At 38.3% G+C, this 27,433-nt stretch overlaps 1 protein-coding gene across 3 annotated transcripts in view; it reads left to right on the forward strand.

Moving 5' to 3' along the window:
* The window catches only part of PHKB (phosphorylase kinase regulatory subunit beta), a 1,109,273-nt gene that overhangs the window by 1,072,813 nt on the left and 9,027 nt on the right, over positions 1 to 27,433 (forward strand). For all 3 annotated transcript variants that reach the window (XM_053701982.1, XM_053701974.1, XM_053701966.1), the window contains 4 exons: positions 60 to 194; positions 7,864 to 7,993; positions 10,007 to 10,114; positions 23,593 to 23,733. In XM_053701982.1, coding sequence (XP_053557957.1) covers positions 60 to 194; positions 7,864 to 7,993; positions 10,007 to 10,114; positions 23,593 to 23,733 — 514 coding nt within the window. The remainder of the gene's footprint in view (positions 1 to 59; positions 195 to 7,863; positions 7,994 to 10,006; positions 10,115 to 23,592; positions 23,734 to 27,433) is intronic.

A 27,433-nucleotide genomic window follows, 5' to 3' on the forward strand; every position in this document is an offset into this window, starting at 1 on the left:
TTAAAAAAAAAGCATACAGATCTGAGTGTGCCTTTAAGGTCTATTTATTTCGTATTTAGATGGATTATCCACGCTATGCGATATGAACTAAGAATCCGAAGTGGAAACCAGCCAGAACGAGACATTTACCAGTTGTCGCCTGGAGAAATCAAACAGCTTCTCCTGTATATCCTTCAGCCCCAACAGCAGGGAAGGTAAGCCATGCATAGTGTAATAGCTTAGAGAAGCCTTAGAATCAATTATTTTGTTTTCTCTTTTGCATTATTTGCATCCAGCGTACCTAGCACAGCTCTTCAGAACTCATGAGCAGTAACAGCACCATATTGATTTGTTATTATTTCAATGTATTCTGCTCTAACACATTTTACACCAGGGTTCAACAAATACTGTGTGACATGGACCCTAGAAAATAAGACCTGGTGCCAGATGAATTTACTCCTAAACCCTTTCCTTGGTAGAGGAGCAACAAATACTGTGTGACATGGACCCTAGAAAATAAGACCTGGTGCCAGATGAATTTACTCCTAAACCCTTTCCTTGGTAGAGGAGCAACAGATACTGTGTTAAAATGCTGAGCCTTAAATCCGGCCTCCCTTTGTGGCAGCCCAGATACTTGTTATTTCTGTTTGGCTACTAAATGAATACAGTCTCTATGCTATCTTATCCCTTCCTGCAGCCCCCATAATTCTGTGCATGGTGGCAGCTTACTGCATGTAGTTGCCAGAACTCCGGATGCAGGAAAGGTAAGAAGGTATTCATGGGATTAAATCACTATTATAATTACCTGTATGTGACTTTAGTTTAAATTATTTTATTAAATTCCATGAACGTGTTACAGGTCAATAGACACTGACTATGTATTTCTGACAATGAAAGGTTTCTGGCATTCAAGGTGGTAAATCACTGCATTATTTTTTTCTGGCAGTCTATGGCCTAGATTTGGAGTTTGGCGTTAGCCGTGAAAACCAGCGTTAGAGGCTCCTAACGCTGGTTTTAGGCTAACTCCGGTATTTGGAGTCACTCAAAATAGGGTCTAACGCTCACTTTTCAGCCGCGACTTTTCCATACCGCAGATCCCCTTACGCCAATTGCATATCCTATCTTTTCAATGGGATCTTTCTAACTCCGGTATTTAGAGTCGTGTCTGAAGTGAGCGTTAGACATCCAACGACAAAACTCCAGCCGCAGGAAAAAAGTCAGTAGTTAAGAGCTTTCTGGGCTAACGCCGGTTCATAAAGCTCTTAACTACTGTACTCTAAAGTACACTAACACCCATAAACTACCTATGTACCCCTAAACTAAGGCCCCCCCACATCGCCGCCACTCGATTAAATTTTTTTAACCCCTAATCTGCCGACCGCCACCTACGTTATACTTATGTACCCCTAATCTGCTGCCCCTAACACCGCCGACCCCTGTATTATATTTATTAACCCCTAATCTGCCCCCCACAACGTCGCCGCCAGCTACCTACAATAATTAACCCCTAATCTGCCGACCGCAAAGCGCCGCCACCTACATTATAGCTATGTACCCCTAATCTGCTGCCCCTAACACCGCCGACCCCTATATTATATTTATTAACCCCTAATCTGCCCCCCACAACGTCGCCTCCACCTGCCTACACTTATTAACCCCTAATCTGCCGAGCGGACCGCACCGCTACTATAATAAAGTTATTAACCCCTAATCCGCCTCACTAACCCTATAATAAATAGTATTAACCCCTAATCTGCCCTCCCTAGCATCGCCAACACCTAACTTCAATTATTAACCCCTAATCTGCCGACCGGAGCTCACCGCTATTCTAATAAATGTATTAACCCCTAAAGCTAAGTCTAACCCTAACACTAACACCCCCCTAAATGAAATATAATTTTAATCTAACGAAATTAATTAACTCTTATTAAATAAATTATTCCTATTTAAAGCTAAATACTTACCTGTAAAATAAATCCTAATATAGCTACAATATAAATTATAATTACATTGTAGCTATTTTAGGATTAATATTTATTTTACAGGCAACTTTGTAATTATTTTAACCAGGTACAATAGTTATTAAATAGTTAAGAACTATTTAATAGCTAAAATAGTTAAAATAATTACAAATTTACCTGTAAAATAAATCCTAACCTAAGTTACAATTAAACCTAACACTACACTATCAATAAATTAATTAAATAAAATACCTATAATTATCTACAATTAAACCTAACACTACACTATCAATAAATAAATTAAATACAATACCTACAAATAACTACAATGAAATAAACTATCTAAAGTACAAAAAATAAAAAAGAACTAAGTTACAAAAAAATAAAAAAATATTTACAAACATAAGAAAAATATTACAACAATTTTAAACTAATTACACCTACTCTAAGCCCCCTAATAAAATAACAAAGACCCCCAAAATAACAAAATGCCCTACCCTATTCTAAATTACTACATTTCAAAGCTCTTTTACCTTACCAGCCCTGAACAGGGCCCTTTGCGCGGGGCATGCCCCAAGAAGTTCAGCTCTTTTGCCTGTAAAAAAAAACATACAATACCACCCACATACCCCTAGTCTAACCCAAACCCCCCTTAAATAAACCTAACACTAAGCCCCTGAAGATCTTCCTACCTTGTCTTCACCCTACCAGGTTCACCGATCCGTCCTGAAGAGCTCCTCCGATGTCCTGATCCAAGCCCAAGCGGGGGGCTGAAGAGGTCCATGATCCGGATGAAGTCTTCATCCAAGCGGGGGCTGAAGAGGTCCATGATCCGGATGAAGTCTTCTATCAACGGCATCTTCAATCTTCTTTCTTCCGGATCCATCTTGCAGACCTCCGACGCGGAACATACTCTTCTCCCGACGCCTACTAGCCGAATGACGGTTCCTTTAAGGGACGTCATCCAAGATGGCGTCCCTCGAATTCCGATTGGCTGATAGGATTCTATCAGCCAATCGGAATTAAGGTAGGAATATTCTGATTGGCTGATGGAATCAGCCAATCAGAATCAAGATCAATCCGATTGGCTGATCCAATCAGCCAATCAGATTGAGCTCGCATTCTATTGGCTGATCGGAACAGCCAATAGAATGCAAGCTCAATCTGATTGGCTGATCGAATCAGCCAATCGGATTGAACTTGATTCTGATTGGCTGATTCCATCAGCCAATCAGAATATTCCTACCTTAATTCCGATTGGCTGATAGAATCCTATCAGCCAATCGGAATTCGAGGGACGCCATCTTGGATGACGTCCCTTAAAGGAACCGTCATTCGGCTAGTAGGCGTCGGGAGAAGAGGATGTTCCGCGTCGGAGGTCTGCAAGATGGATCCGGAAGAAAGAAGATTGAAGATGCCGTTGATAGAAGACTTCATCCGGATCATGGACCTCTTCAGCTCCCGCTTGGATGAAGACTTCATCCGGATCATGGACCTCTTCAGCTCCCGCTTGGATGAAGACTTCAGCCGGATCATGGACCTCTTCAGCCCCCCGCTTGGGCTTGGATCAGGACATCGGAGGAGCTCTTCAGGACGGATCGGTGAACCTGGTAGGGTGAAGACAAGGTAGGAAGATCTTCAGGGGCTTAGTGTTAGGTTTATTTAAGGGGGGTTTGGCTTAGATTAGGGGTATGTGGGTGGTGGGTTGTAATGTTGGGGGGGGGTATTGTATGTTTTTTTTTACAGGCAAAAGAGCTGAACTTCTTGGGGCATGCCCCGCAAAGGGCCCTGTTCAGGGCTGGTAAGGTAAAAGAGCTTTGAAATTTAGTAATTTAGAATAGGGTAAGGCATTTTGTTATTTTGGGGGTCTTTGTTATTTTATTAGGGGGCTTAGAGTAGGTGTAATTAGTTTAAAATTGTTGTAATATTTTTCTTATGTTTGTAAATATTTTTTTATTTTTTGTAACTTAGTTCTTTTTTATTTTTTGTACTTTAGATTGTTTATTTCATTGTAGTTATTTGTAGGTATTGTATTTAATTTATTCATTGATAGTGTAGTGGTAGGTTTAATTGTAGATAATTATAGGTATTTTATTTAATTAATTTATTGATAGTGTAGTGTTAGGTTTAATTGTCACTTAGGTTAGGATTTATTTTACAGGTAATTTTGTTATTATTTTAACTAGGTAACTATTAAATAGTTCTTAACTATTTAATAGCTATTGTACCTGGTTAAAATAATTACAAAGTTGCCTGTAAAATAAATATTAATCCTAAAATAGCTACAATGTAATTATAATTTATATTGTAGCTATATTAGGATTTATTTTACAGGTAAGTATTTAGCTTTAAATAGGAATAATTTATTTAATAAGAGTTAATTTCGTTAGATTAAAATTATATTTAATTTAGGGGGGTGTTAGGGTTAGACTTAGCTTTAGGGGTTAATACATTTATTATAGTAGCGGTGAGCTCCGGTCGGCAGATTAGGGGTTAATGTTTGAAGTTAGGTGTCGGCGATGTTAGGGAGGGCAGATTAGGGGTTAATACTATTTATTATAGGGTTAGTGAGGCGGATTAGGGGTTAATAACTTTATTATAGTAGCGCTCAGGTCCGCTCGGCAGATTAGGGGTTAATAAGTGTAGGCAGGTGTAGGCGACGTTGAGGGGGGCAGATTAGGGGTTAATAAATATAATATAGGGGTCGGTGGTGTTAGGGGCAGCAGATTAGGGGTACATAAGGATAATGTAAGTAGCGGCGGTTTACGGAGCGGCAGATTAGGGGTTAAAAATAATATGCAGGGGTCAGCGATAGCGGGGGCGGCAGATTAGGGGTTAATAAGTGTAAGGCTAGGGGTGTTTAGACTCGAGGTACATGTTAGGGTGTTAGGTGCAGACGTAGGAAGTGTTTCCCCATAGCAAACAATGGGGCTGCGTTAGGAGCTGAACGCGGCTTTTTTGCAGGTGTTAGGTTTTTTTTCAGCTCAAACAGCCCCATTGTTTCCTAGGGGGGAATCGTGCACGAGCACGTTTTTTATGCTGGCCGCTTCGTAAGCAACTCTGGTATCGAGAGTTGAAGCTGCGTTAAAAATGCTCTACGCTCCTTTTTTGGAGCCTAACGCAGCCTTTTTGTGGACTCTCAATACCAGAGTTATTTTTATGGTGCGGCCAGAAAAAAGCCGGCGTTAGCTACGCGGGTCGTTACCGACAAAACTCTAAATCTAGGCCTATGGGTTTAATTCCCATTGAGAACCAGATTAAAATTGGAATGTTATTTAACGCTCCCGCTCGAGCATTAACTGAGCTAGAAGTAAGCTTTTAAATGTGCGTCGGTTTGCACTCATATCACAAGTTGAAAGTAAACTGTTTTGCTAGTGCGCTAATGTGACAAGCATAAAAAGCAGAATTTTCAATATTTTGCACAATAACATATTCCTTCATAGAGGGAACAAAAAAAGTGTGTTTGGTGGGGGCCTAGGTATTCCTACCATTCTTCTGTGAACTTAAATATGGACCCTACCAGTATCTAAAAATAACAGTTTGAGTAAGAAACAAAACAGCATGATTCATACTTAGATAAAACAATTGACAAGGGCCCTGTGTAAAAGTTCACAGATTAGCAAAGGATATGTGGCTGATATTGTAGCTTGGGTGAATGCAAGTCAGTAGCCGGAGTTGCTGCCACTCATAAGACACAACACTGGATGCTTGATGAGGCTAAGTGGAACAAAAACCGGTAGAATGGCACAAACTCCTCTATGTGTTGCAGTAAAAACAATAATGGTTTTATTAAAAGACAATTGAACACTTACACTTTCCAACCTCTAACAAATATGAGGTATGATAAAAGCCCAAAAGGGAATCCCAGCATTACCTCACACAATACCCTGTCATCACAGATTGTCCCAGGTGCTATGTGCAGGGATATGCAGTGATGGTATGTCTTCTTCTATGTCTCCAAACAAGTGGGCATCTGGTTTCTGCTCGTTCCAGAAGGAAAGGAAGCCATGTTCTTCCTTTTCTGCAAACTTTTTTTAAGTTCTTCTTTGAAGAAAGTGTGATCCTTTACAAGATCGAAAGTTTATCCCATTGCCCAAAGTGATCCCCCTCTGTGCACAGCTACGTGGATTCCCTGATCGCTCTTTAGTATGGATCCCTTGTCAGTCCCAGGTTGTGACATGCAGCAGTTGCTGAGCTTGCCTGGTGCTCGCATTGCATTCGATTTATACTTAATTTAACTTTGTCTCCCATGGTCACAGTTGGAGTCAATCTAATTTTACTCTCTTCAAGCAGTTTCTACATCAGCTATCCTTGAACTTACTCTGAAATAGAGAGATTTGTGTGCCTTAGGGGGGTGACTGAGATTCCATTATGACTTCTGAGCTATACTGCTTACTACAAGCAGACATAAGGCCTACACTCCACAAGTATATGTATAATATTACACTATTTTAATTTTGAACATAATACATTTATTTCTAGACGTATTTTCAAGAAATAGACTATTATCTTCGACTATTAAGAAATTGCAAAAGAAGAGTAAAATATTTAGCTTTTAACTATATTTAACATCAAATGGACTACTAATAAACACACATATGCATACATACATTTATTTATATTTGTAATGAATAGCACTCATTTGGAGTAAATGTATTCAGAACATTCCGGACATGTTCCGGTGATCCAGATCTGCATGGCTTGGTGCATGTCACAATCTACACATATAAGTTGGAATATAATTTGGTCTTGAAAAGGGCCGAATCGTCAACCTGATGTTTGACCTGATGTTTTAAGAAATCTTTTGAGTAAAGAATTGAATGTTTACTGCAAATATGACCTGTGAATGCTATTCATTACAAATGGATATATGACTACACTACAGTATAAGCACCTGGGCAGAATAGAAGGAAACAAGGAGTCCTTGGAAACCCCAATTTGCTTTCTATATATATGTGTGTGTGTGTGTGTGTGTGTATGAATATATATAAAAATGTACAAGTCTGCTTTTTCACTGATCCGGATTCACATTCATTTTGATGTGTGTGATAGAGTCTGCTTTTTCACTGATCCTGATTCACATTCACATTAATTTTGTTGAAAAATAAAAAGTTCATAACTGCTCAGTGTTAGACAACTATTTAGTTCTTCATAAATTAAAACTAAGGACAGAGCCTACATACTGATCACGTAAATAAGAGGGGAAATAAACCCACACTAATTAGAGATTCTGTTCAAAGAATATTTAATGAAAAACACTCTTGACTCCAGTATACCATGAAAAAATCTAATTTGTTTTACAAGCATGGGCAAAACACAATTAAAACTTTAATTGTCTTTTGACCATGCTTGTATAATTAATTAATACATTTTTTTCACTGCATATTGTTGTTTTATTGCCAGTGTTTCACTCCCTAAGAGACTCTAACAGGCTGGAGTTGGTATTTAAAATCTACAGTGTACTTCAAATAACACTAGAAACATTTTTGCAAAATGTTTTTTTAAAAGTTAAAGGGCCATTAAATTTAACAAAGCATCAACCTTTTCATTCTTCAAAATATATTTTTGCAATATACATTCATTATTTATTTTGCTGCCTTTTTATGTAAAATACACCTGAAAATTGTGCTTGTTCCACTTCCTCCCTTTTCTGTGAACTTGTGTTTTCCTCCCCTTTTTCCTCACCTTGTCTCTCTAGTTGTTTGCTCTTTAAGGTGGATTATCAGTTTTACATGAACAATGATGCTAGGAAAATCATTCTTTGCAATAGCAATGGGTATACTAGTTGTGAATTTTATTTTGTATCTATAAATTGATTGTTATTGTGTTTAGCGGACCTTTAATTAACTAGGCTAAGCCACCTTAAGAGACAAGGGCAGGGCTACTCCAATCTCACTCTTTATATTGTCTATCTCTTGAGCAGGTGTTGGCTAAATCGAAGGCAGATAGATGGTTCTCTGAACCGAAACCCATCGGGTTTCTATGATCGAGTCTGGCAGATACTGGAGAGGACTCCCAGTGGTATCATAGTTGCTGGAAAGTTCCTCCCACAGGTAAAGCACTGTTGTACGTTTACTCAAAATAGCATAAAATATTCCATCAATACATACGGTGGTTAGTTTTCCTAGTAGATTTTACTCTAGAGCAGGGGTCAGCAACTACATTTCCCATGATGCTGAGACACTCTTTAGGGAAATGTAGTTCCAAAACAATTGGGGGCCCAAGGTTGCTGACCGCTGCTCTAGAGCACTGGTTTTCAAACCTCTCCTCAGGCCTCGCTAACGGGCCACATTTTGAGGATATCTGAACTAGAGCACAGGTGAAATAATCTACTGATTAGTAAACCTGGTTATTGTACCTGCTCTCATCCAAGGTAATGCTGAAAATCTGGGTTGTTGGGGCAGGCCTGAGAACAGGTTTGAAAACCAGGCATACAATTACTAACGCTTATGCTCTATAGCACCTAAAAGAGTTTAAAGTGTCTCTCAAGTTGAGCAGTTCCCTTCCTTTTTTTTTTTTTTTTTAAACAAATTATGAAGTCTTCTGGACTTAATTTTATATATAAGGGTTTAACAATTGATTTATAATTTAGGAGCCAGACAGGGATCTTAAAGATATATCATTTTGTAGCATTATCTAAAAGTAAATTTCTATAAATTGTGACTCCCTGTCAAGCAGTGTTTTTATATATATAATGATCATAATCATAGCAGTATCTCTCATTTGCATATACGTTCACCCAGTGTTCCCAAGTGCTAAATAGGCTGTAAAGTCTTTAGGGCAGCAATTTCATACTCATTTTCAGTTGTGTATTTAAAATGCACTTACACGCTTTGTTGTCTGAAATGATAAATGCTTGAAAGACTTCATACAAATGAAAATACTTATTGCAGGTGTCTACAAACACAAGATACTTTTTCTACAGTTTGATGTCTAGCTGTTATTTTTTTTATATACATTTATTAATATAACTTCTGTTGGCACTCTACAAATAACCGATAATAATAATATAAATGTCTGATTGGATCCTCAATATTATATAATTGGGTTTAATATGCACTCATATAATGTTTTTTTTTAAGTAGGTGCTCTACTTAATTTGAAAATTACAGTCTTAAAATCTCTAAGTAATTGTTCCAACATATTTATGTAAGTTAAAGGGATAGTCTAGTCCAAATTAAACTTTCATGATTCAGATAGAGTATTCAATTTTAAGCAGCTTAATTTACTCCTATTATCAATTTTTATTTCTTCTCTTGGTATCTTTATTTGAAAAAGCTGGAATGTAAGCTTAGAAGCTGGCCCATTTTTGGTTCAGATTCCTGGGTAGCGCTTGCTGATTGGTGGCAACATTTAGACACCAATTATCAAGCACTACCCAGGTGCTGAACCAAAAATGAGCCAACTCCTAAACTTACATTCTTGCTTTTTCAAATAAAGAGCCCAAAAGAACTAATAAAAATTGATAATAGGAGTAAATTAGAAAGTTGTTTAAAATTGCTTACTCTATCTGAATCATGAAAGTTTAATTTTAACTAGACTTTCCCTTTAAAGGGGCAGTAAAGTCAAAATTAAACTTCATGATTTAAATAGGGCATGCAATATTAAACAACTTTCCAAATTACTTTTATAATAAAATTTGCTTTGTCCTCTTGGTATTATTTGTTTAAAGCTAAACCTAGGTAGGCTTATATGATTTCTAAGCCCTTGAAGGTCACCTCTTATCTCAGTGCATTTTGACAGGTTTTTTTTACAGCTAGAAAGTGCTAGTTCATGTGGGCCATATATATAACAAATATTTATGAGTCAGCACTGATTGGCAAAAATGCTAGTCTGTCAAAAGAACTGAAATAAGAGGGAAGTCTGCAGAGCCTTAGATACAAAGTAATCACAGAGGTAAAAAGTATATTAATATAACAGTGTTTGTTATGCAAAACTAGGGAATGGGTAATTAAGGGATTATCTATCCTTTTAAACAATAACAAATTTCAAGTAGATTGTCCCTTTAATATGACGTTATTTAGGTTATACTGGATATTTAACAGATCTAATTTTCTTTCCTACAGCAACCAACTCTGTCTGATATGACAATGTATGAAATGAACTTTTCACTTCTTGTAGAAGACATGTTGCAAAATATTGCTGAGCCTGAGTACCGGCAAATCATTGTCGAGGTATTTAGCATATTATTGTGATGCGGCCTTTTCAAACAGCTCTGTACCGTACTTGTACTGTTGTGATAGTAAAACACAATATTTCAGTCATGTGGTCACATAGATATATATAATCATGTGTTAACTGCAGTTAAATGGACACATAACACCTTGTAATTTACAAGACATTTCTGTTGTCTTGCTATAGAAAAAGTCTTAACAATTCTAAAATAAACTGACTTGTTTGCTGAAATTGTTTTTCAATAACCATATTCTACCTACCATCTGCCTTATTGGGAGGAGCTCATCCAGGCTTTTTTCGGCAGAAGACAAGGTTAGCCATCGTCATTATGTTAGTATAGACTGATTTGTTTTTGCAGTTGATATCTGCTGAATCCAAACAGGCAAAGATATGTAGCAGGGGATAGCCGTGAAAAGTCTGCATTGTTTAGTTGTGAGAGCTAAATTATATGAAAAAGGGGAAAAATAAATATAATGTATTGCAAAGTTGTTTTGCTACATATAAAAACAAATAACTTTAATCACAAACAAAAGGATATCGAGTAGGTGATCCTCAGTTCCTCAAAAGAGAAAAGAGAAAAAAAGTACAAAATAGTGTGATATTGCTTAAACAATAATAGTATAAACTTTATATATATAAGTGGCTACTCACATATACCTGAGATATCATCAGCAAGTCCTGAGTACAAAGCTGTCAGGATCAGCTGTATCTGTGCATGTGTCTCATTCACAATCTCCCGAATCTCCGAAGAAAGAGAAATAACAATAGTGTGATATTGTAAAATGGTCAATGTTTGAAATATTACTCGCACTCTGTGGGAGATATTTCTAAGCTCCACTTTAAATGCAGACCTGAATTTTCTGGTTATCAGGTAAAACCTTCGTAAAGGATTCCGGAACCGCTTCCAGTCAAAATTATTTTATTAAAAATATAAAAATTTTAAATGAAATGCAATCTGGATAATATAGTTACTCGGGTTACAGTGCAAAAAATGTTACAATTCAGGTCTGCATTTAAAGTGGAGCTTAGAAATAGCTCCCACAGAGTGTGAGTAATATTTCAAACATTGACCATTTTACAATATCACACTATTGTTATTTCTCTTTCTTTGGAGATTTGGGAGATTGTGAATGAGACACATGCACAGATACAGCTGATCCTGACAGCTTTGTACTCAGGACTTGCTGATGATAGCTCAGGTATATGTGAGTAGCCACTTGTATATATAAAGATTATATTATTATTGTTTAAACAATATCACACTATTTTGTACTTTTTTCTCTTTTGAGGAACTGATGTTTTGCTACATATAACTAAACATATGATATTCAAATCTTAAAGTTGTTTCATTTTCTAATCATATGATTTTTCTTGAAATTGACACCTATTTAATATGTTTTCTCCAACATAGGTGTGTCCGGTCCACGGCGTCATCCTTACTTGTGGGATATTCTCTTCCCCAACAGGAAATGGCAAAGAGCCCAGCAAAGCTGGTCACATGATCCCTCCTAGGCTCCGCCTTCCCCAGTCATTCTCTTTGCCGTTGTACAGGCAACATCTCCACGGAGATGGCTTAGAGTTTTTTGGTGTTTAAATGTAGTTTTTATTCTTCAATCAAGAGTTTGTTATTTTAAAATAGTGCTGGTATGTACTATTTACTCTGAAACAGGAAAGAGATGAAGATTTCTGTTTGTAAGAGGAAAATGATTTTAGCAACCGTTACTAAAATCGATGGCTGTTTCCACACAGGACTGTTGAGAGGAATTAACTTCAGTTGGGGGAAACAGTGAGCAGACTTTTGCTGCTTGAGGTATGACACATTTCTAACAAGACTCGGTAATGCTGGAAGCTGTCATTTTCCCTATGGGAACCGGTAAGCCATTTTCTTTGTTTAAGTAAAAGAATAAAGGGCTTCATTAGGGCTTAAAAAACTGGTAGACATTTTTCTGGGCTAAAACGATTACTTTACTAAGTATATTTGGCAGATTATTACTTTTAATAGTTGTTAAATCTTGGGGATTGTTTTAATAAAAACGGCAGGCACTGTATTGGACACCTTTTTCACTGGGGGCCTTTTCTAGTCATAGACAGAGCCTCATTTTCGCGCCTCTAATGCGCAGTTGTTTTTGGAAAGCATGGCATGCAGATGCATGTGTGAGGAGCTAGGAACCACTGAAAAAGCTTATAGAAGGCATCATTTGGTATCGTATTCCCCTCTGGGCTTGGTTGGGTCTCAGCAAAGCAGATACCTGGGACTGTATAGGGGTTAAATGTAAAAACGGCTCCGGTTCCGTTATTTTAAGGGTTAAAGCTTTCAAATTTGGTGTGCAATACTTTTAAGGCTTTAAGTTACTGTGGTGAAATTTTGGTGAAATTTGAACAATTCCTTCATACTTTTTCACATATTCAGTAATAAAGTGTGTTCAGTTTAAAATTTAAAGGGACAGTAACGGTTTTATTGTAAAACGTTTTTTTGTGCTTTGTTAACAAGTTTAAGCCTGTTTAACATGTCTGAACCATCAGATAACGATGTTCTATATGTATGAAAGCCAATGTGTCTCCCCATTTAAATATATGTGATATATTTGTGTCATAATGTCCAAACAAAGTAGGGATAATAATGCCATAGATATGATATTGCCCAAGATGATTCCTCTAATGAGGGGAGTAAGCATGGTACTGCATCATCCCCTTCTGTGTCTACACCAGTTTTGCCCACACAAGAGGCCCCTAGTACATCTAGTGCGCCAATACTTATTACCATACAACAATTAATGGCTGTAATGGATAATTCTATTGCATGCATTTTTTTCCAAAATGCCTACTTATCAGAGAAAGCGTGATTGCTCTGTTTTAAACACTGAGGAGCAAGAGGACGCTGATGATATCTTTTCTGACATACCCTCACACCTATCTGAAGGGGCCAGGAGGGAGGTTTTGTCTGAGGGAGAAATTTCAGATTCAGGGAAAATTTCTCAACAAGCAGAACCTGATATTGTAACTTTTAAATTTAAATTTCAACATCTCCACGCACTACTTAAGGAGGTATTATCTACTCTGGATGATTGTGACAATTTGGTCATTCCAGAGAAATTAAGTAAGATGGACAAGTTCCTAGAGGTTCCGGTGCCCCCCGATGTTTTTCCTATACCCAAGCGGGTGGCGGACATAGTAAATAAGGAGTGGGAAAGGCCCGGCATACCCTTTGTCCTCCCCCTATATTTAAGAAATTAGTTTCCTATAGTCGACCCCAGAAAGGACTTATAGCATACAGTCCCCAAGGTCGAGGGGGCGGTTTCTACACTAAACAAGCGCACTTCTATTCCTATAGAAGATAGTTGTGCTTTCAAGATCCTATGGATTAAAGGTTAGAGGGTTTGCTTAAAAAGATGTTTGTTCAGCAAGGTTACCTTCTACAACCAATTTCATGCATTGTTCCTGTCACTACAGCTGCGTGTTTCTGGTTCGAAGAACTAGAAATGTCGCTTAATAAAGAATCTTCGTACGAGGAGGTTTTGGACAGAGTTCAAGCTCTTAAATTGGCTAACTCTTTTTTATTTTAGATGCCGCTTTGCAATTAGCTAGATTAGCGGCGAATAATTCAGGGTTTGCTATCGTGGCGCGCAGAGCGCTTTTGCTTAACATCCCTTTCAAGGGTAAAACACTGTTTGGCCCTGACTTGAAAGAGATTATTTCAGACATCACTGGGGGAAAGGGCCACGCCCTCCCACAGGATAGGTCTTTTAAGGCTAAAAATAAGCCAAATTTTCGTCCCTTTCGCAGAAACGGACCAGCCTCAAATTCTACACCCTCTAAGCAAGAGGGTAATACTTCTCAAACCAAGCCAGCCTGGAGGCCGATGCAAGGCTGGAACAAGGGTAAGCAGGCCAAGTCACCTGCCACTGCTACCAAAACAGCATGAAGTGTTGGCCCCCGATCTGGGAAGGATCTGGTGGGGGGCAGACTTTCTCTCTTTGCTCAGGTTGGGGCAAGAGATGTTCAGGATCCTTGGGCGCTAGAAATAGTTTCTCAAGGTTGTCTCCTGGAATTCAGGGAACTACTCCCAAGGGGAAGGTTCTACGGGTCTCAATTATCTTCGAACAGGCATTCTTACGCTGTGTAGAAGACCTGTTAAGCATGGGACAAAGACAGAGAGAAAGTATACACTTATAGCACACCTAGGTCAAAAGGTAAATTGAATCTAACTGGGTGACACAATTTATTCCCTAAGGAATAAGTGAAAGGGGAGAAAACAGATTACAAATTAAAATATAACTTTTATTGGGTTGCGTTTAAAATAGGAATGAACTTAAAATCACACTTAAGCACCGATTTTATTGATGTCAACAAATATATATAAGTTTGTTGCTCCTAATACTTGAGTGTTAAATGTAGGCTGGAGTGGGAACTGCTGTATACTTGCGTCTTAGAGATGTAATACACCAAACCTTTTCTGTACGAAGTTACCAATTCAAATATAAGAGTTAAGTATATATCGTGTTGTTAAATCTCCAAAATGATATATCTTTGTATACGAAGTTAAGTGTAAATTAAATAGTGGGTATAAAATTCTATTTATTTCTGCTTATTTCCAGCTGAGATTATATACACCACTTACTTAAATTCTAAATATATAGCAAGATGGAACTTATTTCTATGACGTTTGGCGTCCAAAATTATACACAGTCTCTTTTCTAAAGTGACTCAGTTTCTATATTAACAGTTGCCTACTGAAAGATTAAGGTGTAGGCTATTCACTCCAAAACATCATGAGCTAACTTACATAAGCACTCTTATAGTGTATATTAATGAATCAGCTCAATTCTGATACAATTTCTGTTTATTGAGACATTGTATAACCTTGTTCAACTGGATAAACTTAATTGTGTTTGCTTCCAACGGTCATATATAAAAAAAAAACCGTTGCTACTGGATAAACTCAAATTTGAATTGCAAGGATTGTATTCTTAGTTGTATGCACTTGAGCTGTCTGTGTTAAACGAACTTCAGTAAGATTTATCTGCTCACGATTTCATTTGGTGTCAGTTTAAGTAGCTCTCTGTACTGCGGCAACTAAGTAATTATATATTTTGCAACAATGGAGCATATCTATTCCTATCACCACAGATTTAATTGAGTATCTATTAAAGTACCTCACAGTGTTCCGGTAATTAAATAGTGTAGTTTGTTAATACAAATAAAACGTATCTATTCCCAGTAACAACTGAGCTGTGGCAACAAAATTGTTTAGAGATTGTGCTTGTATTGTGAGTCAATAGAGTTAAACCTACTGTTCGTTTGGATTTGCACACTCGCAGTTGACTATCTTAGTCTGTGTATGTTCTACCTCCCATATAAACACAATTGCCACAAATTTAGTTTGTGCACTGCTCTATTGTATGAGCCGTATTAGAGGCGAAATTGTGCTTATGTGATCAAGCTGCACTCGATAATTAAACGCAAGGCAAATCCAATTGCGTTTTGAATATATTTAGTGCCCAATAGCTTTGGGGCAGATATAACTTACAGCTAAAAGTATCGTGAATATATACCCAGTATAACTCAAGGTTAATTTTATCTTATTAGGCAGTAGCCACTAACGTAATTCTGTTGTCCGGTTATTGAAAAAGCAACGTTAAGTTGCGAAACATGTTAGGGACGATAGGGCAATGGTGAGGAGTCCTAGGAGCTCCTGTGTTTTTAGACAGCCTTAAGCTACCGCAAATTACTGTAGTCAACTATGATTTAACTTGTATTATTGAATGCTCAGATCTAACTATGTGTTAATGGTTAGTGCTGGTACCGAATGTGCTATTCCTCCTGTAATGACTAACTCTGAATCTTATAGTATACAATAACCGGACAACAGAATTACGTTAGTGGCTACTGCCTAATAAGATAAAATTAACCTTGAGTTATACTGGGTATATATTCACGATACTTTTAGCTGTAAGTTATATCTGCCCCAAAGCTATTGGGCACTAAATATATTCAAAACGCAATTGGATTTGCCTTGCGTTTAATTATCGAGTGCAGCTTGATCACATAAGCACAATTTCGCCTCTAATACGGCTCATACAATAGAGCAGTGCACAAACTAAATTTGTGGCAATTGTGTTTATATGGGAGGTAGAACATACACAGACTAAGATAGTCAACTGCGAGTGTGCAAATCCAAACGAACAGTAGGTTTAACTCTATTGACTCACAATACAAGCACAATCTCTAAACAATTTTGTTGCCACAGCTCAGTTGTTACTGGGAATAGATACGTTTTATTTGTATTAACAAACTACACTATTTAATTACCGGAACACTGTGAGGTACTTTAATAGATACTCAATTAAATCTGTGGTGATAGGAATAGATATGCTCCATTGTTGCAAAATATATAATTACTTAGTTGCCGCAGTACAGAGAGCTACTTAAACTGACACCAAATGAAATCGTGAGCAGATAAATCTTACTGAAGTTCGTTTAACACAGACAGCTCAAGTGCATACAACTAAGAATACAATCCTTGCAATTCAAATTTGAGTTTATCCAGTAGCAACGGTTTTTTTTTATATATGACCGTTGGAAGCAAACACAATTAAGTTTATCCAGTTGAACAAGGTTATACAATGTCTCAATAAACAGAAATTGTATCAGAATTGAGCTGATTCATTAATATACACTATAAGAGTGCTTATGTAAGTTAGCTCATGATGTTTTGGAGTGAATAGCCTACACCTTAATCTTTCAGTAGGCAACTGTTAATATAGAAACTGAGTCACTTTAGAAAAGAGACTGTGTATAATTTTGGACGCCAAACGTCATAGAAATAAGTTCCATCTTGCTATATATTTAGAATTTAAGTAAGTGGTGTATATAATCTCAGCTGGAAATAAGCAGAAATAAATAGAATTTTATACCCACTATTTAATTTACACTTAACTTCGTATACAAAGATATATCATTTTGGAGATTTAACAACACGCTATATACTTAACTCTTATATTTGAATTGGTAACTTCGTACAGAAAAGGTTTGGTGTATTACATCTCTAAGACGCAAGTATACAGCAGTTCCCACTCCAGCCTACATTTAACACTCAAGTATTAGGAGCAACAAACTTATATATATTTGTTGACATCAATAAAATCGGTGCTTAAGTGTGATTTTAAGTTCATTCCTATTTTAAACGCAACCCAATAAAAGTTATATTTTAATTTGTAATCTGTTTTCTCCCCTTTCACTTATTCCTTAGGGAATAAATTGTGTCACCCAGTTAGATTCAATTTACCTTTTGACCTAGGTGTGCTATAAGTGTATACTTTCTCTCTGTCTTTGTTACAATACGGTTTTATACACAGCACCCATATCCTGACAAACTTTTGAATAATTGTAGGAATTAAGGTCTCATACGATAGTAGTGCCATTGGTTTCTTTTCAAAATTCCTGTTAAGCATGGGAGTGATTCATCCTGTTCCATTAGGAGAACAAGGGATGGGTTTTTACTCCAACCTGTTCATAATTCCCAAATAAGAGGGAACATTCAGACCTATTTTAGATCTCAAGATTCTAAACAAGTTTCTAAGGGTTTCATCATTCAAAATGGAAACCATTCGAACAATCCTTTCTACCATCCAGGAAGGTCAATTCATGACCACGGTGGACTTAAAGGATGCGTACCTACGTATTCCTATCCACAAGGAACATTTTCGGTTCCTAAGGTTCGCCTTTCTGGACAAGCATTACCTGTGGCACTTCCATTCGGATTAGCCACTGCTCCAAGGATTTTCACAAGGGTACTAGGGTCCCTTCTAGCGGTGCTAAGACCAAGGGGCATTGCAGTAGTACCTTACTTGGACGACATCCTGATTCAGGTGTCGTCTCTGTCAAAAGCAAGGGCTCATACGGACATTGTCCTAGCCTTTCTCAGATCTCACAGGTGGAAAGTGAACATAGAAAAAAAGTTCTCTGTCCCCGTCAACAAGAGTTCCCTTCTTGGGAACAATAATAGTTTCCTTAGAAATGAAGGTTTTTCTGACAGAGGCCAGAAAATCAAAACTTCTAAGCTCTTGTCAGGTACTTCATTCTGTTCTTATTCCTTCCATAGCGCAGTCCATGGAAGTAATAGGGTTGATGGTTGCGGTAATGGACATAGTTCCTTTTGCACAAATTCATCTAAGACCATTGCACCTGGGCATGCTCAGACAGTGGAATGGGGATTATACAGACTTGTCTCCGATGATACAAGTAGATCAAATAACCAGAGATTCACTCCGTTGGTGGCTGACCCTGGACAACCTGTCACAGGGAATGAGCTTCCGCAGACCAGAATAGGTCATTGTCACGACCGACGCCAGTCTGGTGGGCTGGGGCGCGGTCTGGGAACCCCTGAAAACTCAGGGTCTATGGTTTCGGGAAGACTCTCTTCTCCCGATAAACATAATGGAACTGAGAGCGATATTCAATGCTCTCAAGGCTTGGCCTAGACTAGCAAAGGCCAAATTCATAAGGTTTCAATCAGTCATCATGACGACTGTTACATATATCAACCATCAGGGGGTAACAAGGAGTTCCCTGGCGATGGAGGAGCATCCGGGGGAGTGGGAACTCCATCTGGAAATCTTTGCCCAAATAACTCAATTATGGGGCATTCCAGACTTGGTTCTGATGGCCTCTCGTCAGAACTTCATGGTCCCTTGTTACGGGTCCAAATCCAGGGATCCCAAGGCGAATCTATTGGATACAATAGTAGCACCTTGGATCTTCAACCTAGCTTATGTATTCCCACCGTTTCCTCTCATTCCCAGGCTGGTAGCCAGGATCAATCTGGAGAGGGCTTCGGTGACCTTGATAGTTCCTGTGTGGCCACGCAGGACTTGGTATGCAGACCTGGTGAATGTGTCATCGGCTCCACCATGGAAGCTACCTTTGAGACAGGACCTTCTTATTCAGGGTCCATTTGAACATCCGAATCTGGTTTTCCTCCAACTGACTGCTTGGAGTTTGAACGCTTGATTTTATCAAAGCGTGGGTTTTCAGATTCTGTAGTAGATACTCTTATTCAGGATAGAAAGCCTGTAACTAGAAAAATTTACCATAATATATGGAAAAAATATATCTGTTGGTGTGAATCTAAAGGATTCCCATGGAACAAGATAAAAATTCCTAAGTTTCTTTCCTTTCTACAAGAAGGTTTGGAGAAAGGATTTTCTGCGAGTTCTCTGAAGGGACAGATCTCTGCTTTATCTGTTTTACTTCACAAAAGGCTGGCAGCTGTGCCAGACGTTTAAGCGTTTGTTCAGGCTCTGGTTAGAATCAAGCCTGTTTACAGACCTTTGACTCTTCCCTGGAGTCTTAATCTAGTTCTTTCAGTTCTTCAAGGGGTTCCGTTTGAACCCTTACATTCCATAGATATTAAGTTATTATCTTGGAAAGTTTTGTTTTAGGCTGCAATTTCTTCTGCTAGAAGAGTTTCTGAGTTATCTGCTCTGCAGTGTTCTCCGCCCTATCTGGTCCATGCAGATAAGGTGGTTTTTACGTACTGAGCCTGGTTTTCTTCCGAAGGTTGTTTCCAACAAAAATATTAACCAGGAGATAGTTGTACCTTCTTTGTGTCCGAATCCAGTTTCATAGAAGGAACGTTTGTTACACAATTTGGACGTTGTCCGTGCTCTAAAATTCTATTTAGATGCTACAAAGGATTTCAGACAAACATCTTCCTTGTTTGTTGTTTATTCTGGTAAAAGGAGAGGTCAAAAAAGCAACTTCTACCTCTCTATTTTTTTGGCTTAAAAGCATCATCAGATTGGCTTATGAGACTGCCGGACGGCAGCCTCCTGGAAGAATCACAGCTCATTCCACTAGGGCTGTGGCTTCCACATGGGCCTTTAAGAACGAGGCTTCTGTTGATCAGATATGTAAGGCAGCGACTTGGTCTTCACTGCACACTTTTACCAAATTTTACAAATTTGATACTTTTGCTTCTTCTGAGGCTATTTTTGGGAGAAAGGTTTTGCAAACCGTGGTGCCTTCCATCTAGGTGACCTGATTTGCTCCCTCCCATCATCCGTGTCCTAAAGCTTTGGTATTGGTTCCCACAAGTAAGGATGACGCCGTGGACCGGACACACCTATGTTGGAGAAAACAGAATTTATGTTTACCTGATAAATTACTTTCTCCAACGGTGTGTCCGGTCCACGGCCCGCCCTGGTTTTTTTAATCAGGTCTGATGATTTATTTTCTTTAACTACAGTCACCACGGTATCATATGATTTCTCCTATGCAAATATTCCTCCTTTACGTCGGTCGAATGACTGGGGAAGGCGGAGCCTAGGAGGGATCATGTGACCAGCTTTGCTGGGCTCTTTGCCATTTCCTGTTGGGGAAGAGAATATCCCACAAGTAAGGATGACGCCGTGGACCGGACACACCGTTGGAGAAAGTAATTTATCAGGTAAACATAAATTCTGTTTTTTTTGTACTTATCATTAAAGGGACATAATACTCATATGCTAAATCACTTGAAACTAATGCAGTATAACTGTAAAAAGCTGACAGGAAAATATCACCTGAGCATCTCTATGTAAAAAAGGAAGATATTTTACCTCACAATTTCCTCAACTCAGCAGAGTAAGTTCTGTGTAAAAAGCTATACTCAGCTGCTGCCCAGCTGCAGGTAAAAAAAAAAAAAAAATGAAGAAATGAACAGCAGCCAATCAGCATCAGCAGTGCTGAGGTCATGAACTCTTACTGTGATCTCATGAGATTTGACTTATCTCTCATGAGATTTCATAGTAAACTTCCTTTACCTGATTGGTGAAATAATATGAGAGTTCACAAAGCTCATCCTTTCAGCTGTCCCAGGACAGATACACTAAAATGCTGCTTAGAAATCCTTTACAATGGGAGGTGGCTACTGAGGAACTTTTGAGGTAAAATATCTTTCTTTTTTACATAGAGATGTTCAGGAGATATTTTCTAATCAGCTTTTTACAGCTATGCTGCATCACTTTCAAGTGTTTAAACATTTGGGTATTATGGCCCTTTAAATTGTTCTTTTTATGTTGTGATTGACTGCACATAGAAGATTTGGTGCTAGATTACAAGTGGAGTCTTACTGATTGTGCAGAGTGCGTTATTTTACATTCAGCCTTGAGCAATCAGTAGGGTTCTGATTAGATATTACAAATATAACTCATCCATTTTACTTTGAATCTAGCTGTGTGCATGCAAATTAGTGCCAGGCTCTTCAAACAAAATGGTCAGCACCAAAAACCACTCCACAGTCTCTTCTTGCCTTGGTTTTAACCCGCAATCACATATACTGGTTTCAACTAAAGACACTGATGGCACACATGAGTGTCCCCTAGCCACATACAAAGCTTCACTCTCAAACTGGCGTTAGTACATATCCAAAGCCACTGGCAAGGCTCAGAGCCCTGAACTCACCAGCACTCACAAGCATTTGAGTTTGCCATCAATTACTCAGAAAGTTAACCCCAGACCAATTTGAGTGCAAAGCAAAATAGGAGAAATCACATAGAAATATCAAACGCACAGAATACTGTGGTCTTCTCATCATTTCACCAAATGATGTAACAAACTTCACTTTTAAGCTTTTAGCCTTGCTGTGTAAATCCAAGTGAGAGCTGATTATTCTGTGTGTTGTTGGATATTTCTATGTGATTTCACTATTGGGCTTTGCACCCAAGCTGGTCTGGGGTTAACTCCCTGAGTCACTGATTGAAAACACATTCAGAGGAACAGTTAATAAGGGAACCACACCTTGCAGTCTGCATTGTGTAGTGTTTCCTATTTGCTTTAAAGGGACATTATACACTCATTTTTTCATTGCATAAATGATTTGTAGATGATCTATTTATATAGCCCATAAAGTTTTTTTTTTTTTAAATAAATGTATAGTTTTGCTTATTATTAAATAACATTGCTCTGATTTTCAGACTCCTAACCAAGCCCCAATGTTTTATGTGATTACTGTCAGCTACCTTCTCCAGCTTGTTCCTGTTTGTGTAAAGGGTCTTTTCATATGCAAAAAAAGGGGGGGGGGGGTTTTATTTCCCACTTGCAGTGGACTTTCCAGCAACCTTTTCAACAGAGCCAAACTGACAGCTTCTAAGTTTTTAAACAGTTTTATACTGAATTTTTATATCAGTATCTTTGCATCTTATTCTTTATAGTAGTGTCTATTACATGCAGTTATATGAAAATGAGTATATACTGTCCCTTTAATTAACTGTTTGACTGCTGGGCTGCTCACAAAACTGGCCTTAGAGGGAACACTTGTAGGCACTATGCATTCCAGTAGGTAGCATTCCCCATCAACCACACCTAGATTCTTCCATCAGACTGCCAACTAGTGCAGAATTATTCATCACTCCAGAGAACACGTTTCCTCTTCTCCAGACTCCGGCATTGTGCATGCTGATGTCATTGATGCTTGTGTACAACTGCTTGGCTATGGAAACACATAATAAAGCTTCAGACACACACTTCTTGTGCTGATGTTGTTTCCAGAGGCAGTTTGGAACTCTTTAGTGATTGATGCAACAGATGATAGGGGATTTTTATGCACTACCGGCTACAATACTCGGTCGCCCCGCTCTGTGAGTTTGCGTTGTCTACCACTTCATGGCTGGACTATTGTTGCTCCCAGATGCTTCTCTTTAAAAATAATAATACATTTGACTGAGATAGATTAAGTAGGCCACACCATTCAATGAATTGACTTAAATAACTAGTTTAAGTCCCTGAGCTCTTCAGTATGACCCATTGTATTGCCAGTGTTTGTCTATAGAGATTGCATGGCTATGTGAAGGATTTTATGCACCTGTTAGCAACGGTTGTGGCTAAAACACCAGAACCCAGTAATGAGTAGGGGTTTCCACTTACTTTTGGCCACATAGTGTATATATTATTCTATTTGAATAGGTTGTAAAAAAACAATTCCCACATAAAAAGGGCATTCAGTTCTATAGTAAGCCAGGACTGTACAGACTTTGGCAACATTTACTGGTTATTGGTGTATATGCGCCAATGAAGTGCATTGTGTATATACCCAATCACATACACACAGGCTCAGAAATTAGCGCCAAGAGTGTGTAAAAAAAATATGTCTGCATAGAAAGTCTATGATAAACTTTACAAGTAGAATATAATATAACCCCTTATTAGATGAGACCGTCTCTGTATGCTATGACTTTCCTCAGCATGAGCTCTTTGGTAATGCTTTTTATCTGCTTGCTTTATTCTAAAGTGTAATATTAAAATCTAACGGATTTTGCTCCCACACAAAAGTGCATTCATTTCTTACAATGCCTTGTCATTATAGCACAGTATCACTAAAGCTTTGTATCACTCGATTATTATGGGTTATCTGTTTCATTTTCTGTTGTGTGTTACAAGAAAGCGAATTTATGTTACGTTCCATATGTAGTTCAGAGAAATTATTTTGCTTTTTTTGCAGCTGCTAATGGTCGTCTCCGTTATACTGGAAAGAAACCCAGAGTTTGAATTTCAAGATAAAGTCGATTTGGATAAACTAGTGAAAGAGGCATTTAATGATTTCCAGAAAGACCAGAGCAGGCTTCAAGGAAAAGAAAAACAGGTGAGTCAGGATTCTTTGTTCAAGGTCATTATCTCCTGGTAAGCAATTTGATAAAAATCAGAACAAATATAGTGAAGGACATAAAATGTTATTAAGTCAGTGTGTTATGTCACAAACTGTAGTTTTAATGCTTTGTATCATCAGTAAGTGGTTGAAATAATATGAGAAGTGTTTTATAGACAGAGCATTGGAAGCATTAAACATAAGCCCAGAGCTATAACTCCTCTTCTGTGGACTTTGGGTCATTGGTGATAAATGTTAAGCTGTGGGGATCAGAATTATCTTCTTATCGTCCATTAAAATATTCCTTAATCCAATGGCTTTTCTTGTTAACTAATAACAATTTAACCGAATGTCTCTAATGCCCTCTAGTTAGACATCTTTATTTTCTCCCACTTTTGACTTCATTTATAGATGTTTATTTACTGCAGAGGGAGCTAGTTACTTTGTAGGGTGTGATCTTAATGAACGTAAGTTGCAAGAAAAGAGCTTAAGTAACAAACGCCTAGATTACGAGTCTTGCGTTAGGGTGAAAAAGCAGCGTTGAGAGGTCCCAACGCTGCTTTGTAACGCCCGCTGGTATTACGAGTCTGGCAGGTACAGGTGTACCGCTCACTTTTTTTCCGCGACTCGAGCATACCGCAAATCCACTTACGTCAATTGCGTTCCTATCTTTTCAACGCCGGCATTATGAGTCTTGGAAAAAGTGAGCGGTACACCCTCTCCTGTCAAGACTCCTACTGCATTTAAAAGTCAGTAGTTAAGAGTTTTATGGGCTAACGCCGTAACATAAAACTCTTAACTAAAGTGCTAAAAAGTACACTAACACCCATAAACTACCTGTTAACCCCTAAACCGAGCCCCCCGCACATCGCAAACACTTAAATAAATGTTTAACCTCTAATCTGCCGACCAGACATTGCCGCCACTGTACTAAATATATTAACCCCTAAACCGCCTCACTCCCGCCTCACAAACACTAGTTACATTTTATTAACCCCTAATCTGCTGACCCTAACATCGCCGACACCTACCTACATTTATTAACCCCTAATCTGCCGCCCCCAATGTCGCCGACACTATACTAAAGTTATTAACCCCTAAATCTAAGTCTAACCCTAACACCCCCTAACTTAAATATAATTTAAATAAATCTAAATAAAATAACTACAATTAAATAAATTATACCTATTTAAAACTAAATACTTACCTCTAAAATAAACCCTAAGCTAGCTTCAATATAACTAATAATTACATTGTAGCTATCTCAGGATTTATTTTTATTTTACAGGCAAGTTTGTATTTATTTTAACTAGGTACAATAGTTATTAAATAGTTATTAACTATTTAATAACTTCCTAGTTAAAGTAAGTACAAATTTACCTGTAAAATAAACCCTAACCTAAGTTCCAATTACACCTAACACTACACTATAATTAAATTAATTCCCTAAACTAACTACAATTAATTACAATTAAATAAAATAAACTAAAGTATGAAAAAATAAAACACTAAATTGTAAAAAATAAAATAAATAAGTTTTTTAAACTAATTACACCTAATCTAATCCCCCTAATAAAATAAAAAAGCCCCCCAAAATAATAAAAAGCCCTACCATATACTAAATTACAAATAGCCCTTAAAAGGGCCTTTTGCGGGGCATTGCCCCAAAGTAATCAGCTCTTTTACCTGTAAAAAAAATACAATAACCCCCCCAACATTACAACCCACCACCCACACACCCAAACCTACTCTTAAACCCACCCAATCCCCCCTTAATAAAACCTAACACTAACCCCTTGAAGATCAACCTACCTTGAGACGTCTTCACCCAACCGGGCAGAAGTGGACCTCCAGACGGGCAGAAGTCTTCATCCGATCCGGGCAGAAGAGGACCTCCAGACGGGCAGAAGTCTTCATCCAGACGGCATCTTCTATCTTGATCCATCCGGAGCGGGTCCATCTTCAAGCCATCCGATGCGGAGCATCCTCTTCCATCCGACGACTAACACTAATTATCAGCCAATTGGAATTAAGGTAGAAAAAATCCTATTGGCTGATCCAATCAGCCAATAGGATTGAGCTTGCATTCTATTGGCTGTTCCCACCTCCAATAGAATGCGAGCTCAATCCTATTGGCTGATGCAGTCAACCAAAAGGATTGAAGTTCAATCCTATTGGCTGATTGTATCAGTCAATAGGATTTTTTCTACCTTAATTCCGATTGGCTGATAGAATTCTATCAGCCAATTGGAATTGAAGGGACGCCATCTTGGATGACGTCACTTAAAGGTACCGTCATTTAGTGTTAGTCGTCGGATGGAAGAGGATGCTCCGCGTCGGATGGCTTGAAGATGGACCCGCTCCATCTGAAGATAGAAGATGCCGCCTGGATGAAGACTTCTGCCCGTCTGGAGGTCCTCTTCTGCCCAGATCGGATGAAGACTTCTGCCCGTCTGGAGGTCCACTTCTGCCCGGTTGGGTGATCTTCAAGGGGTTAGTGTTAGGTTTTATTAAGGAGGGATTGGGTGGGTTTTAGAGTAGAGTTGGGTGTGTGGGTGGTGGGTTTTAATGTTGGGGGGGTATTGTATTTTATTTTACAGGTAATAGAGCTGATTACTTTGGGGCAATGTTATGTTATGTTAGGATTTATTTTACAGGTATATTTGTATTTATTTTAGCTAGGTAGTTATTAAATAGTTAATAACTATTTAATAACTATTCTACCTAGTTAAAAAAAAAATACAAAGTTGCCTGTAAAATAAAAATAAATCCTAAGCTAGCTACAATGTAACTATTAGGGGGTTTATTTTATAGGTAAGTATTTAGTTTTAAATAGAAATAATTTAGTTAATGATAGGAATATTTATTTAGATTTATTTAAATTATATTTAAATTAGGGGGTTAGAGTTAGGGTTAGACTTAGGTTTAGGGGTTAATAACTTTATTATAGTGGCTGCAACGTTGGGGGCGGCAGATTAGGGGTTAATAAGTGTAGTTAGATTGCGGCGACATTGGGGAAGGCAGATTAGGGGTTAATAAATATAATGTAGGTGTCGGCGATGTTGGGGGCTGCAGATTAGGGGTTCATAAGTATAATGTAGGTGGCGGCGGTGTCCGGAGCGACAGATTAGGGGTTAATAATATAAAGCAGGTGTCGGCGATGTCAGGGGGGGGGGCAGATTTGGGGTTAATAAGTGTAAGATTAGGGGTGTTTAGACTCGGGGTTCATGTTAGGGTGTTAGGTGTAGACATAAAATGTGTTTCCCCATAGGAATCAATGGGGCTGCGTTAGGAGCTGAACGCTGCTTTTTTGCAGGTGTTAGGGGTTTTTTTCAGCCGAATCTGCCCCATTGATTCCTATGGGGAAATCTTGCACAAGCACGTTTAGCCAGCTCACTGCTACCGTAAGCAGCGCTGGTATTGAGGTGCGATTTGGAGCTAAATTCTGCTCTACGCTCACTTTTTGCGGCTAACGCCGGGGTTCTAAAGACCCATAATACCAGCGTTACTGGAGGTGAGTGGTGAGGGAAAATTGTGTGTTAGCAACGCACCCCTTAGCGACAAAAACTTGTAATCTAGCCGAAAGTATTTTGTGATGCTGAGTAATGTTTGGAATGCTGATGGAGCAGTATTCTTCATATAAAACTGGTGTGGAAATTAATATAGATTTTTCTCATGGAAAGTCGCTACCCTACTT

The sequence above is a fragment of the Bombina bombina genome, chromosome 1 (assembly GCF_027579735.1).
Source record: "Bombina bombina isolate aBomBom1 chromosome 1, aBomBom1.pri, whole genome shotgun sequence".
NCBI classification, from domain to species: Eukaryota; Metazoa; Chordata; class Amphibia; order Anura; family Bombinatoridae; genus Bombina; species Bombina bombina.